Consider the following 14,823-nt stretch of genomic DNA (forward strand, 5'->3'; position numbering starts at 1 on the left):
GAGCCGGGCGTATGTCCCCTCAAATCAAAACCCGCAGTCAGCACAGAAAAAAAAAAAAAAGTAATATAACATAAACGATAAGTGCAGAGGAAACAAACTACTCTAATTAAACAAAAAAAAGGTATATATATATTATATATATATTATTATTATTATTATTAATTAATTATTAAACATACATAAAAGAATATTATAAATAACACAAAGAAGTACTATATTACTACTATTATTAATTATTATGATTCTTATTATAAATTTAATGAAACAATGATAACATTCCAACCGTCAATGTGCCACACGACTTTTTATATGCTCTTAAAAAAAAAAAAGAAACTGTAAAGGGAACGAGAGATTTTTCGATAATCGTCGTCGGTGGTCGCCGTTGAAGGAGCGCGGATAAAAGCAAGCGTTCGACGAACAATCGTGGACCGCGAGGCTGTGAAAAGACGCGGGTGAAACGTCTCGGGGGGTGAAACTGTACAGAGTGATTCGCGATAAGAGAAAATAAGGGGAAAGAGTATAATAATAACGAGATGAGCGGAGGTTCGCCGCGATTTCCCGATGCTGAATTTAGCCTAGTGCTCTCTAAGAAAAACACGAATTTCGCGGTACGACGTTGCGTTGCCTTTTTCGCGTCGATTCCATTTTCAAAGTGAGAGAATTGAGGAAGAGAAGAAAGAAAGCAAAAGAATATAGCAGTAGGATATTTTTGCGTTGCCGGTCGAGAACGATCGATCGTGACCAGGGCATACTTAATTGTTCCGGCGAGCTTTTGTAATTACGACGATTATTGTCGCGTAACGAAGAAGCGCTCCTTTGCGCTCAGCTGCATGCGCTAACGACAAGACTCATTGATTTAGTTGCGCGTATTATTTGCTGTTATTATTATTGCTATTCAGATTATTATGGTTAATATTTTTATTATTATTATTATTGATAGCTATATTATTAGAGTTAGTATTATTATTATTATCATCGCTATTTGTAAGTGTCATTATTATTATTATTAGCGCTACCATTGTTAGAGGAGATAATATTTGCGAATTTGACGGGCATGCGTTCGAGTAAAACACACAGGCACACGCGCATGCAAGCATACATTATCAGTGTGTCATTATTGTTACAAATATTATCCTTATTATTATTATTATTATTATTATTATTATTATTAATATTATTATTATTGGTATCGTTTAGTTTAGAATTTTGTTTACCTCGAGAGTGTTTGAAGGATTCGCGTCCCTTGTGAATACGTTGTATGTATATTGCTGCGTGTGTGCCTCTGCGTAATCGTGCATTTGTTAATAGGTTAATCGATATATAGTACTTATCATTATCATTATCCGTGTCATTTTCGTTGTCATTATCGTCGCGGTTCGTTAACATCGATATCGTTATCATCATCGGCGTTACGATTTCTCACCATCGTCATTATTAATATTATTATTATTATTATTATCATTATTATTATTATTATTATTATTACCATCGTTATGTAATTATCAAAGTTATCGATTACTTTCGAATAAAAACGCGCGAACGATGATTAATTTCTTAAACACGTATGTTCTTTTTTTTTTGTAACTATATAGGTACTACTTTTTTGTAAAACATTTTATGTTTGATAACGCGAGACTTATCAGTCTCTGACCAATCCAAGTGCAATTCGTAACCATTCGTCTCTTGTAACTTTTCTTTTTTTTTTTTTTTTTTTATTGTTGATTACTCGCGTTTCTTGTCGCGCCTTCGAGGCACCAGCACCTCCCATTCGTCGTTAGTTTCTTCTACGAGCGTGAGTATCTTTCTTCGAGCGCTTTCTAGTTTCTCCTTCTTTTCGTTCAAAGTACTTACGTATCTCGAGAACAGAGAAAAAGGCTCGAATAATTCGCGTAGATAGGCGAAGAGAGAAAGAGGAAAATGTTTAACGAAACGAGTATCGATACCAAAGTATCGATCATTCGAAACTCTTCGAGTTATTCCATAGACGTTGGTCGCTCAAACCTTTTCTTAAGAGTTTTTTTTCCGAAGACAGTATAAAACGGAATTCAATTTTACTCGAACCAATCCAAATTGAGGGAACAAACAAATCGATCGTTCGTTCTTACCGGTCATTCCACGATCATTCCGTCTTATTTCATTTTTTTTTAATACGTAACTCGTAATCCGTATTTTCCCTGATTTTCTCTGCGCGAAGGCAAGAATCATGAACGAATCGCATCGAAAGGCAAACGTTCAGTTGACATTCCGCCAGGATGTTCGTCGATCGTTTTCTTTTTTAATTATTCGCGCTGTTTCGAGACGGCGAGGCCGCGCGAGACGATCGTTAATCGACCGTAAGTCTAATCTGGGCATAAATCGGGCAAACATCGACGCGGTGTTTGCCGATCTTCGGATAGAAATCAAACCTTGTATATACCGCGTAGGACACGTATCACATCACTTTCTGTAAACCGAAACACGCGTTACACATCGAGGCCGCTACGATGCTGCGATTACGACACGATTGCTAAATCCTCCAACCAGTAACACTGTTTCCTCCATCATCGAGTTTTCAACGGTACACCTTTCAGCCCTTACACCCTGTACAAGTCCGTGAGAATCGCGACGAGCTCTCTTGACGTTCGTCGATCGAAACACAGTCTAGCTGGCTGATGAATTTCCTGCATTTTCTTTCGAACGATAGAGAAAACCGAGCGCACACCGACAAGCGAAAATCCCGAATTCAACGAAAAGTCGCGCGCGTTGAACGCGTTTCAATGACTGTCGAGGGATTCCGCTGCTTTTCGCGCGTCTTCTCACCTTCTGCTTTTCCCATACAAATTAGACCTTTTCACGGGTGGAATCTTTTACTCGCTTTTATTCGCCACTTAAGCGGCAAAGAAACAAACGAATCTCTATGAAATGCGGTTCAATTCGAGTATACGATATAGAAACCAAAAAATCTTCTACCATTGGGTGCTACGATTTGACACGAATGGTACAGTTGGGAAAGTTGTCGCGGAACCACTCTTGGAAGGGTCTAGCGAAAACGCTCGTCTGATCGCAACAGAGTCAGTGTTGTAAAGCAAACACGAAACGGAACGGAACGAAAGGTTCGAAAACCGTGAAGGTAGAGGCGCGTTTCGAGCGACGCGTCGTTTGAATCCCGCCGGAAGCTTATCTCTTAGGTAGTTCACGTTTGTAGAGACACCAAGTTTCCACGATACGTATGTCACGGTGTATTTCCGACGCGCAGATCGATCGATTCACGGTCGAGCGTCGACACCCATCGCCTCCTACCTAAACTCGTACACCCAGCTTAAGTTTCGTTCTCTCTCTCCTTGATCACCTGCCTCCCAGTCACTCGTAATCGCTCGTCAAGTACAATGGAAGCATGCGTAACCCACGTAACATTTTTGCACGCGTTAATGGTAACAACCTTCGTACCTTGATGACGCTCGGCATCGCGTATCCGACCGTCTCGACTCTACGTTTCCACCCTTGTGTCCCTGCCCTTGTCCGCTGTCTCCCTACCTCTCCTTCTTTCAGCCCTGTTTCGTTCAGCGGCATATCTTCGTAGAATTAAGTGACCATCGTACGAGGCGAGATCCCTGCCAGAGGTCCGATTACCTTTTCTCGCGAACGATGAACCGTAATTTGGAAACCGATGCATTCCCCTCTAACAAAATGGATATGATTATAAAGTATACGTCGAAATTCGGACCCCACGGTTGGCCCTCGCCTCTCTTAGAGCATATAACAATTTTCTCGATACAACACACATCGTACACACGCATACAGACATATTATCTACACGAACAGATGCATATATACACCCGTATACACAGTATACTCGTACGCGATTGCTAACGACACACGAGAAACACGTACACACGCGTACACATAGACGCGCGCGCGCATATACGTTTCGTAACGAAGTATACAGTCTTAGCGCAGTGTTTCATATAGTTAGGTAGGAAACGTCAAGAGAATATTTTTTATATTCCACATGGATTTTACAGTTATATATTATCGTTTCGTATCGAAAGGGAGGAAGTTTAAGGCGCGTCCAAAGCGTTACATAGATATATATTATAAATAAACGAGACCTCTCGATATACGTGTCGCCATTTATTGTTTACACCGCGATGATTATATATCGATTATCGGTCATTCTTATGGCGGTAGGCGCTGTCGTTTATATATATAAATATATATATATATATATAAAGAAGGTATATCTATATATATATATACACACACCCATATATAGATAAATACGTGTAAGCGACGGTGTGGCGCGCGAGCGAGCGCGGTTGCCGCAGGTGCACGGCGCTTGGCGCCTGGCGCCTATAGCGCGTACTCGCGCGCGCGCGTGCGCTCACCGCGTACCGATCGCTTGCTATCTCGTTGACGATTATTAACTATCGCGAGCTGCTCGAAATACGAGATGCGTCGAGCAAAAGAGTCGCGTTCGATCGAAAACTCGGGGGGACCCTTTGAGTTCGTCCACGGTTGCCCTACGTCCGAGTGCGAGCAACATTGCCGGCCGTATTTTCCACAGCCAGGCAGCCATTCCTTATTCTATTTCGCCGGTCAGATGCTCGCACTTCCCTTCTTTCGTTTCGAAGGTTTATTCCTTTTTAAACCCGTTTCGCGGAAACGAGGCGGGAGAGCTCGTTGGAGGAACACAAGCGGGATCGATCACGAGACGGAACACCTTAAACACCTGTACCTTTTACAAAACACTTTTATACACACACACACACACACACAGAAACACGATACGAAAAATTTGCGCGTATACTTTACTTAGACTCGGTGGGAAAGATTACGCGAACGTGTACACAATCGTATACCGATAGACCAACCTTTCGTCGATGGGAATTACGTTTGACCAATGTATCGCGTGCGAAGGTATATCGATACCTTTCGATCAGGTAATCAACGATCGAACAAAACGAAAGGTACCCGCGCGTACTAATCGTGTACATGTACGCCACCAAGCGAATTGTATAGCTATATCGGCAGTTTAACGCGCGATCTAGGAGTGTCGTTTTAATCGTGTAATTAGTAACGTTACTTTTGTTGATCGCTTGATTTGCGGAACTAGCGGGCAAGGAAGACCAGCGGTCGGACGAACGGTGATTTCTTCGACCGGTTGTCAGACCTCGATACCGTCGCCGTTTGTCGCTGCTCGATCGGAATTCGTCCGATGAATCGGAAACGCGTGACTAAGGAAGACCGCGCGCACCAGCCAGCCTATCTAGTTGGTAATCGTTAATTACTTGGCCTTGATACAGGGAAATTGTCTTAGAAATTGTTTGCGAAACTTTGAAGCAGGTTGGTGCGCTCGGTCGTGCCGATAGTTTGAACGGGAAAGATTAACACGGCATAACTTGGGCATTTATTTCAATCGCGTTCGAGAAAAGTGCGATTGAACGAGAGAGTGACGAATGACGAACAGATCGCAAGTACGTGGTTCGCAGCTTTGAAACATGTGATACGTCGGCCGGCAAACATTAATTTCCGTTTTTTCGGCATTCTACCGCGAAGAAAGCAGAATACGAGAGTAGCATGTATATCGGTACGCGAGGAACGGTAGAAGCCGGACGGAAATCGATTTGCAGGTTGGCGCATTTTTTAAAGATTCTTTGAGGTAGGACACTCTTTTGTTGAAGATTGATTGTTATCAAAATGGTTGTGAGGTTATACTATTTGAAATGTGTTAACGATGCGACGCGAACATTCGACCGATCGATTGCAGAACGGTTTACAGAAACGGACGAATGAAAAACGATTCGGCTAAAAAATCGCAAAGATTCTTACTCCCGTTCCGTGAAACTGTAAGGCAATCGTTTCGAAGAATCGCCAACGAAGAGACTAGAGGGAAACCTCGCGTTCTCGTGTGCGGAAACCGTGCGTGATTCTATAAATCGTGAACATTCCACTCCGAGAATCTAGCTTCTTTAACTAGCTAGTTGGCCGCGCGCGTTTCCGTTTTAAATTTCATTCGCGAGAACGCGCTTTTCCCTGCAGTGTTACTAGTCGTCTCCGAGGAAGCGTACAACTGGCATTAATCCCGCGTACAGTCTGGTTCGGAATTTATTCGATTTATTGAAAATCAACGACGCCTTCTCGCATCGATCTCTCGAAATAGAAACAAACAAAAATCTTAGCTTCTCGATCGAACAATTTTCAAACAGCTTTATAAAGTCACTTAAGCTTAACACCTTGCCTACCAGAAATTTGTTCAAAAGGAATTAATACTGAAATCTAGCCTTGATTTATTATTAAATTGCGTTTACTTGATCGGCGAACGGTAGATAACGTGTTAAGCGAGATCGCGAAGCGAGGGAATCGTCGTAACGAGCAACCAGACTAACGGAAGAACATGCGACTGATATGAAGCAGTATTCGTGCGAGAAATTGTAAAATAAAATTCGCGTAACCTAGCCTTAATACGAAAGATTGAATTAGGTTTAATTGGATCGGCACCGGGGGTTGTTGGTCCCTTCGTCGAAATTATCTCGATTGGCTGTAAAAATGTTGTCGTGAATGGGGATGAACTGTGTAGGCGACGTTAAACTAACGCATCTTCGAGACCGTCGGGGAAAGGATCGAGGCTCGAAGACGTCGCCGAAAGTGTTCCTCATCGCACGGTGATGTATCTAGTGAGAGTAATGTTATTAGGTAACTTAAGCGTATTATAAAACGAGCGTAATGAAATGCCAGTTGTAAGAAAATTTCTTTTTCTTTTTTTCTTTTTTATGAACAAATAAAAAAAAAAGAAGGACGCGAAAGAAGAGGAAAGAAAGAAACAAATAGTCAGAGAAAAAAAATAGTGTATCAAAAGATATATGTTCGATGAACAGCAACGCGACCGTTGATCGCCAGGAAACAAGCAAAGGCAGAGAAAAAGTAAGGAGAAAAACGAACGAAATCAAAAGTAGAAAATTCAGTTCGAAACGTAAGAACGAAAGGTATGGAAAGGAAGTTTCCAAAAAACGGCATATCACCTTCGGTCGCGACGTTGCTGATATTATTATACATACACGCTGTGACTTCTATTTTTTTCGTTTTCCTTTCTTTTGCTTATATTCGACCGTCATGATGGGAACGATCACGAGTCCCATAGGAAGATACGAAACAACAGAGAAACTATCAGATAACGTAGGATAATGAACGATAAAGATAAAAAGGGGAACGATAGGGAAAGGAAAGAAAGAAAAAAAAAACAAAAAACGAAAGAGCAGAAGGCGAATTGAAATGAACAAACGGAACATACATTGTCATGTGTATACGCGAAATAGAAATTTTTCTTTTTTCTTCGAGAAACGACAGCTTTACCGATAGTTGAACAATAGTTATTTGCAACACGTACATACACACACGAAGAACACATATAACACGCGCGAGCATATACATATAAAGCGATCCATGCGACGATAAACAAAAATAAAACAAAAAAAAAAAAAGGAACAAAGTTGTACGAATATAACGTTTGCAGTTAGGTGGGACCAAAAACGACTTTATATCTCTATGTGCATATCCAAGCAACGTGTAATTTAATTAATGAATTAATTAATTATCCATTATTAATGAATAGGTAAAGACAAAAATGATCCATTGATAGCGATCGAGGACGATGACGAATCATTAACCAATAAGTAGATTATTGAATTTGTTTATTGATGCATTATTCTACGATATAATATTATTATTAACTTTATTGCCTTTATTATTATTATTTTATTATTATTATTTTATTACAGTGATTAATGACGATGATAATATTATTATTATTTAAACAACGTTCTAAGACATGATTATCTAGATATCGAGTAGAGCAGTACGTATCTTTAATTATTAATTATTTTTAATTATTATTATTATTATGAGATATTTTGTTGTATTATTTTCAATAAAATCGATTGAAAATATTTAATTTCCTCGGTTTTATTTTTATTTGCGCTTCGTTGAAAGTTCTTGCTTGATCGAAGTGATTTCTTCTTTCTTTCGATTATATCGATCGTTTCCGGTGTTTCGATTCTTTTCATCGAACACGATCACGATCAATCGAATTGATAGAGAAATTTTTTCAAAAGTGGGGTGAAGAAAAATTTTGTTAACTACGTTAGATGGAAAAGTAGAAAAGAGAAAGAAAGACTTGAAATCACGGCTCTCCACCAAATCCCACCTTTTTCTCTTCTTTGATGCTTCGATCTATGTTGATTGTGCTTTGCTTACATTTTCTTTTATGTTTCAGTTTAATTAATTGGCTGCTGCGTCCGCATACGATTTTCTTCCCTGTGATACCACCCTTTCGAGCACCCTTCTCTTGCGCTTCTTTCTCTTCTATCTTTGATACTCGTCTATCCTCTCTATATATATATCTCTCTCTCTCTCCTTTTTAATTTCACGGTATCCCCGGATGATTTTCGTGACTCGGAAAGAACTGGGGAAAGACGGGACGAACGATCGAATGAAACAGCATACACGCACGCGTATATAACTCTTTTTTTTAGATGAAAATGGTAATTAAAAACAAAGCAGAAAGAAAGCAAGAAGAAAAATGGAACAGGAAAGAAACGCTAGAGACGAAGAGGTAGAAAGAGGAAACTATAGCAAACGGTGTATAAATATGATTGCGATCGAAATCGTAAAAAAGATAGTCTGTTTGTTAAGATACGAAGAAGAGCAAGAAGAAGAAGAAGATGAAGAAGAAGCAGGAAGAACGCGTGGAATCAAACATACAAACGAACGAACACTAGCAAACGCGAAACAAACACGAAAATAAACGACAGTAACAAAACCAACGTGGAAAAATAAAACGAACAGAAAACAGAGAGAGAAACATACCGAAAAAAGAAAAAGAAAAAAAAGAAGGATAATAGTTGTAAAAGCCACACACATACGCGTACACACATACACACACAAATGTACTAAGTAAGTTCATACTGCGTATTGCCTTTCTGACTTCGGTGTGAAAATATATAAATATACAACAAAAAAATGTCAGTCGCGCCGGGACCCGGGGATTTTCGAGCGACTGATATACATATTATAGGTAATTAATGGTGTCTCCAAGGGTTGGAGAGGGTGCACGGTTCGTCGCGTTTCCCGTTTCCCTCACTGCTTCGTCGACAAACACGACCTGAAGGAACGAACGAAGGAAGACTCGCAAAACCCTCTTATTAAATATGAAACAAACGTTTTTTTTTTCTTCTTCTTCGTCTGACGCCTCTTCCCTCGTTTCGATCCCTTTTTCGCGAACGGTCGTCGATCGAAATGAGTTGTTTAAAGATTATCGAGGGAAACGGAAGTCGCAAGAAAAGAATCCTTTTTTCTTTTCGCGGTTCCACAAGAAGATGTCCCAGGACGCTCAAGTCCTCGCGTCCCCGCCGGCTGTGTCTGTTTCATGTTTTTCAATATTTGTAATTTATCGATGAAATTATAAAAAGTATCGATACATAACAGTCTAAAGTGTGCGCTACTCTACATAATATTATTATATATAAAAATATAAAAGTATACATTATATATTATATATACATATATATTATATATGAGAAGTATAATATATATCTATATATTATACAAAACACATTGGGATTGGTGAGAATATACGGTTTTTTCGCTTTGGAGTGTTATTTTCTGAAAATATTGAACAAAATATGGAAAAAAAATTAAAAAATAAAATCAATGAATACAAAAAAAAAAAAAGTACGAGGGAACTGTTTTTTTTATTTTCATTGATGCTTCCCGAAGGCGCCTCCTCAGATTCCGTTGCTCCGTTTCGACAAAAGAAACTGTCAATCCTTCAAACGTGTCCTGTGATATCGTCTCGAAGGATTCGTCCGGTAAAAAATATCCAAGAATGTCGAATTTACCGCATGATTCAACGATCACCATCGAGAATAGAAGCTATCGATCGTACGAAACTCGAAACGAGGTTTGAACTTTGTAACTCGGATTGTTTCGTCTGCAACGTTTGCTGTTAGAAATATCGGAACCGGTCGGTCGATCGCGTCCAAGATGATGGAAAATTTGACAGGGAAACTCTCGTCGAATTTCGCGAAACGTCATTTTAGTCGCGATTGTTTTTGATACGCGTTTCGCCGGTTCGTGGAAACTTTGTTCGTGCAAACGTCGTACGCGAGAGAGGTTTACGAATTCGTGAAATTTCGATTGGTCACGAAATTACAGCTAACCGAACCGGGTCCCGTCGATGGATCCAGCACTTCCGGTGAGTTGGCCAGAAAACTTTTGACAACCCTTCCATGGAAATTCAAGAGTTTACAGAGCGTGCCGATCATCGTCGACAGCGAGAAACCTGCGGATCTCATAGAGTCTGAATTCTTCTCTTCTCTCCGATTACTAACACTAATACACATAATATTAATTTTCCTGCAGATTATTGGGAAACATTCTCGAGATCACCGATTATGCGACGAACATGGCATCCTTTTGGTTTCTGAACATGTTAGCCCTTCAGCTCCTCTATCGCCACAAGGATCTCGACGAACATCACTTGGGCGTGTTGATCAGCTGGTTAATTGGAGAAATTACCTTGCTTCGAGGTAACGAATTCGTATGTTATTTATAAGCAACAGTTTCTGCTTCAAACTTGCATCGATTAGCAGAGAGGCACCATTCTCGAGAAGAATTTTTTAAAGAAATGAGAGAGATCTTTATGGCGGCAGCTGAGGAAGTATCAAATCAGGACAGACTGTTGTACTGGGACGAAATTATGTATGAAAGTGACGCAGAAGAAGAAACCGAAGAAGAGGAGGAATACACAAAACAGTAGCATTTTTTTTATTTAATACTCAGCCAAATACTTTAATTCAATTCGTGTGAACGATAGTTTGCAGAAAGGACAATTCAACGAATCACGAAGAAATGTGGGTAAGTCGGAACAGACGCTTAAAAGTCAATTTTCATCATTGTTACAAGAAACTCCCAAACATTCGAGTAACATTGATCCACTCTTCGCGCTGGAGAAAGTAATCGAGTCTACATACAACATGCGAGTTAATTGTTTCATTACAGTAAACGATATACGACGGAAAAACTTACTAATTAAATTTTATTGAACAGGTATGCCAACGAGTTACGATACAGCCTTGTGTACGCAGTTTTCGTTGAACCGATAGAGGTGCAGACTTATAATCTACCATTCGTTTTTCGGCCACCACGTCCGGTGAAGTTTACAGATAAAACGATGTCTTTTAATATGCAACTTCGTGAAAGTGTTAAAAAGATTAAAGCAATCGAAAAAGCTAGGATGACTACAGGTACTGGAAACATATTTTTGTTATTTGAACTATAATTAAAATTATAAAACTTTGTTGCAGGTAAAAGGAAAGGTAAAGCAAATGATAAGGTACCTGTAACTCCTCCACCGTCTTTAAGCGACGAGAAAATATTAACAACGAAGCGGTTATTTATTTTACCGCTGATAGATGCAAACGAAGCGTTGAAGGTCTTTGAACCACAGTGAAATGACAAACGTTTTGGAAAACATTCTCTTTATTTTCAGCTTGTAACATTTTACTTGTAAAAAATTATGATCTCATTCTGTTATCAGCATTGTACCCCATTCACGACACTTGAAGTCTGTAATTCTTTCGGAATTCAACGAAACTTTTAGTTTGACGAATTTAGGAGTGTCGGGAAGGACATCACGGGGTTCTCCTAACTGTCCGTATTTGTTGGATCCGCTACCCCAAAGTGTGCCATCATCTATCACAGAAATATGTACCTACTCGAAATGTATCTCTTCTCTGAAATGTTAGTGCCTGGTTTTAAACACGTACCCATCATGCAAATAGTGAAGTTATTTCCGCATTCCACTTTCTTAACAAAAGCCTCTGCGTTTTTATTTTGATCGTCCGTGAAATCTACCAACGTGGGTACAGCTACTACTTTGCTCTCCTGATTAGGTAATCCCAATTCTCCGTTAGTGTTCCATCCCCAGGTGTAAAGGTCACCCTACAGTTTAAAATACATTACGCGAACGATCTATATTAGTCCGACTTATTTCATTGTACCTGTTCTGTTACAACGGCACTATGCGAGCCAGCAGCTGAAATTTGTACTACTCTGATACCAGCTAAAGCTTCAATGAGTTTAGGATTATCGCAGTCTTCTAGATCACCGTGTCCTAGTTGACCGCGTCTAGTTTTGTACAAGTCGATATTTTTAGATTTAATTAAGATGCATTCTGATAATTAAGATACATACGTTCCCATTCCCATTGAATAAATATCACCATTTTGGGCACATAGAATGGTGTGATCAAATCCACATGCAACATCTATGAATTGAACCCTCTTTGGCATTTCAACTAGGGTAGGAACATTGAAGGCTCTACCTGAATCATAATTCAAGTGATCATGCTAATCTTGGGAAGTTTTTTAAATTACAAGCATGCCAGATATGTACCTAGATTAGTTAAAACCACAGTACATCCCCCTTGCAATATTTTAACAGGATACTCATTTTCTGAGTCACTGCCAGCAGAAATAAAATTGATTACTTTTTTCCAAGAGTTTTCATAGATCTTATATTGCCATATCTTATTGTCGTCTGATAAGATTATTATACTGTCTTTACCAATTGCAACTTGTTTACAACTATAAAGATAATAGAACCATAAAAGATGATTTCTTTAAACTCATTAAACATCTATAAGTTATACCTATTCACTGCTGTTTCTGGAATTTGTATTAATTGCATATTTGTATCTGTATGATTTTCCTCCGCTTTCCTAACAATATATAATTCTTTTCCTTTCCAAATCAGAAAATAACCCCAAGCTATTTGAAAATCAGTAATTTCAGGAAATGAAATTTTGGTAAATGAATCTACTGCAAAAATTACATTTTCATCCTTATAGAAAAGCATGCTGGTATTGAAACCAGCGTAATAAAGTGACATGTTTCTAAAAATAAAATCAGGTGATTGTACACAAAAGTATGATAGTTCTTTATTGAATACATCAAATGAGCATAAGACTAATTAGTACAAATAGGAACTAAACAGTATACAATAAACAGTTTATTTTCTTATTCTAATTTTTCAAGAATAAACCTATTCCTCATTTTTAACATGTAACAAAATATGCACCTGCTGGTTCTATACAAATACCTTGGAAGATTATTGGCCAGAAGGTACAGATAGCATCAGTTTCCTTAGATACGAAAGAAACAACACAACAAATTGGGTGGAGGATAACCAAGCGGTAGACGTGTTCGAGTCGACTATTATCCTGTTTTGGTTCCCGTTTTACAAATAATAAAATATGGTAACGAATCAAAGACCACTGATTTTAAATGCACTCTATTTCATAATGCACCTTTTTTCGTTCAAAACGTACATTTTGAAACACAATATGCATACGACATAACCTATCAAGCATGGTACCTTCAAGTTTCAACATAATTAACCTTCTTGCAACATGTATTATTAATTGAAAATACTCTATTTAATTCGTAATATGTTTTTCTAACGCAATTCCCTAAATATATCCATAAATTAATAAAAGAATGAAAAAAAATTTTGCAAGAACCTTCCTTCTAATTCGAACGCAATGGCACTGACGTAAAGTGATTTCGTCTGCTAGAGTAGCACTGGGCGCGAAATTCAAATTCAAACTGTCGCACCCCTGACTGTATGCAATACTTTTCTAATTATTTTATTAAATATTAAAGATACATTTTTATTTTAAAACAGGGTCTCTTATCAATTTTGAGGAAATTACGCTCAAATCCAGATAAAGAATTGCGTCTGTTACTATTGGGTTTAGACAATGCAGGAAAAACGACAATATTAAGATCTTTAGCGAGCGAAGATATTACACAGGTATGAAATACATTCCTTTTTATTATCGCAGATTCGAACTAATGAAATATTTTGTTTATTCAAGGTAACGCCTACGCAAGGCTTCAACATAAAAAGCGTGCAGAGCGAAGGCTTCAAATTGAATGTGTGGGACATAGGCGGTGCTCGAAAAATTCGTCCCTACTGGCGAAACTATTTTGAAAATACAGATGTTCTGGTAATTCTTTTGTAGCATCATATCAGATACATTTAACTCCTTTTTGACCATTATTGCACAGATATACGTTGTGGACAGCGCGGACGTAAAGAGACTAGAGGAAACGGGTCAAGAGTTATCGGAACTTTTGTTGGAGGAGAAGCTGCGAGGTGTTCCGCTGTTGGTATATGCGAACAAACAAGATCTTGGACAGGCTGTAACCGCGGCTGAAATCGCAGAAGGACTCGGGTTGCATAATATCAAGGATCGCGATTGGCAAATACAATCTTGTATCGCGACTGAAGGAAAAGGCGTCAAGGTACGTCTATCGCTTTGTTTGAAATACATAGAGTGATAATTAAGAAAATTAAAATGTTTCATTATCAGGAGGGCCTCGAATGGGCATGCAAAAACATTAAGAGAAAATAATGGTGAAGCAAGAAAGAGGAGAATGATCAGCCTATGATGTGTCTTGTACATTCAACGTACACTTTATTATTTGGCTTTCATCTAATATTTACAGGAGTTGTTACACAGACATTGCTGTTAATAAATCCGGTGCAAAACGCACGAGCGATCTCCTAGTCGTTGAACCTTCGTCCCTCCTGGAACGAGCTCTCCTTAAGCTCGAATTTACGATGTCCCTAGGAACGTCGTAACGAAACGTGCCTTTTTCGCACGCTCTCTGTATAAAGTAGAATTTTTATAGATTCCTTTAGAAGTAACAAATATATAAAAATGAAATGAAATGAGATACCAATAATCGTAGCTGCCTCTTTTTCTATCAGATCGTAAGATCA

General features: G+C 38.8%; 3 protein-coding genes across 5 annotated transcripts; 2 read left to right on the forward strand and 1 right to left on the reverse strand.

Annotated features, from left to right (window-relative positions):
• Positions 1–217: 217 nt before the first annotated feature.
• Positions 218–11,485, forward strand: LOC117603812 (uncharacterized). Its single transcript, XM_034323314.2, has 7 exons — positions 218–9,934; positions 10,189–10,331; positions 10,396–10,562; positions 10,626–10,788; positions 10,850–11,011; positions 11,083–11,279; positions 11,340–11,485. Exons 1-7 carry the CDS (start codon positions 9,860–9,862, stop codon positions 11,483–11,485), a joined length of 1,053 nt encoding a protein of 350 aa, XP_034179205.2. The 5' UTR covers positions 218–9,859.
• Positions 11,486–11,557: 72 nt separating this feature from the next.
• LOC117603819 (RCC1 domain-containing protein 1) lies at positions 11,558–13,276 on the reverse strand. Of its 3 annotated transcripts, none has more exons than XM_034323326.2 (7): positions 13,135–13,276; positions 12,686–12,928; positions 12,430–12,497; positions 12,229–12,358; positions 12,036–12,162; positions 11,802–11,976; positions 11,558–11,727 (listed from the first exon to the last, which is right to left on the reverse strand). In XM_034323326.2, exons 2-7 carry the CDS (start codon positions 12,922–12,924, stop codon positions 11,558–11,560), a joined length of 909 nt encoding a protein of 302 aa, XP_034179217.2. In that variant the 5' UTR covers positions 12,925–12,928; positions 13,135–13,276. The 3 variants fall into 3 exon arrangements, with proteins under 3 accessions (XP_034179217.2, XP_034179215.2, XP_034179218.2); XM_034323324.2 differs by having other exon boundaries at positions 12,430–12,620; XM_034323327.2 differs by having other exon boundaries at positions 11,605–11,746; positions 12,430–12,620.
• LOC117603823 (ADP-ribosylation factor-like protein 3) lies at positions 13,157–14,549 on the forward strand. Its single transcript, XM_034323332.2, has 5 exons — positions 13,157–13,291; positions 13,720–13,848; positions 13,913–14,044; positions 14,106–14,342; positions 14,411–14,549. Exons 1-5 carry the CDS (start codon positions 13,289–13,291, stop codon positions 14,450–14,452), a joined length of 543 nt encoding a protein of 180 aa, XP_034179223.1. The 5' UTR covers positions 13,157–13,288; the 3' UTR covers positions 14,453–14,549.
• The last annotated feature ends 274 nt before the right edge of the window (positions 14,550–14,823 follow it).

The sequence above is a fragment of the Osmia lignaria genome, chromosome 11 (assembly GCF_051020975.1).
Source record: "Osmia lignaria lignaria isolate PbOS001 chromosome 11, iyOsmLign1, whole genome shotgun sequence".
NCBI lineage: Eukaryota > Metazoa > Arthropoda > Insecta > Hymenoptera > Megachilidae > Osmia > Osmia lignaria.

Bases quoted from the DNA above. Each gene is read 5' to 3' on its own strand.
- LOC117603812 (XM_034323314.2), top strand. From the start codon at position 9,860: ATGTCGAATTTACCGCATGATTCAACGATCACCATCGAGAATAGAAGC. The intron at 10,563-10,625 runs GTAACGAATTCG...ATCGATTAGCAG, and splicing joins AGAAATTACCTTGCTTCGAG to AGAGGCACCATTCTCGAGAA. The intron at 10,789-10,849 runs GTAGCATTTTTT...TGTGAACGATAG, and splicing joins GAGGAGGAATACACAAAACA to TTTGCAGAAAGGACAATTCA.
- LOC117603819 (XM_034323324.2), bottom strand. From the start codon at position 12,924: ATGTCACTTTATTACGCTGGTTTCAATACCAGCATGCTTTTCTATAAG. The intron at 12,163-12,228 runs GTATGTATCTTA...GTACAAAACTAG, and splicing joins TATTCAATGGGAATGGGAAC to ACGCGGTCAACTAGGACACG. The intron at 11,728-11,801 runs GTACGTGTTTAA...TTTCTGTGATAG, and splicing joins CTTCACTATTTGCATGATGG to ATGATGGCACACTTTGGGGT.
- LOC117603823 (XM_034323332.2), top strand. The intron at 13,849-13,912 runs GTATGAAATACA...TGTTTATTCAAG, and splicing joins CGAGCGAAGATATTACACAG to GTAACGCCTACGCAAGGCTT. The intron at 14,045-14,105 runs GTAATTCTTTTG...ATTATTGCACAG, and splicing joins TTGAAAATACAGATGTTCTG to ATATACGTTGTGGACAGCGC.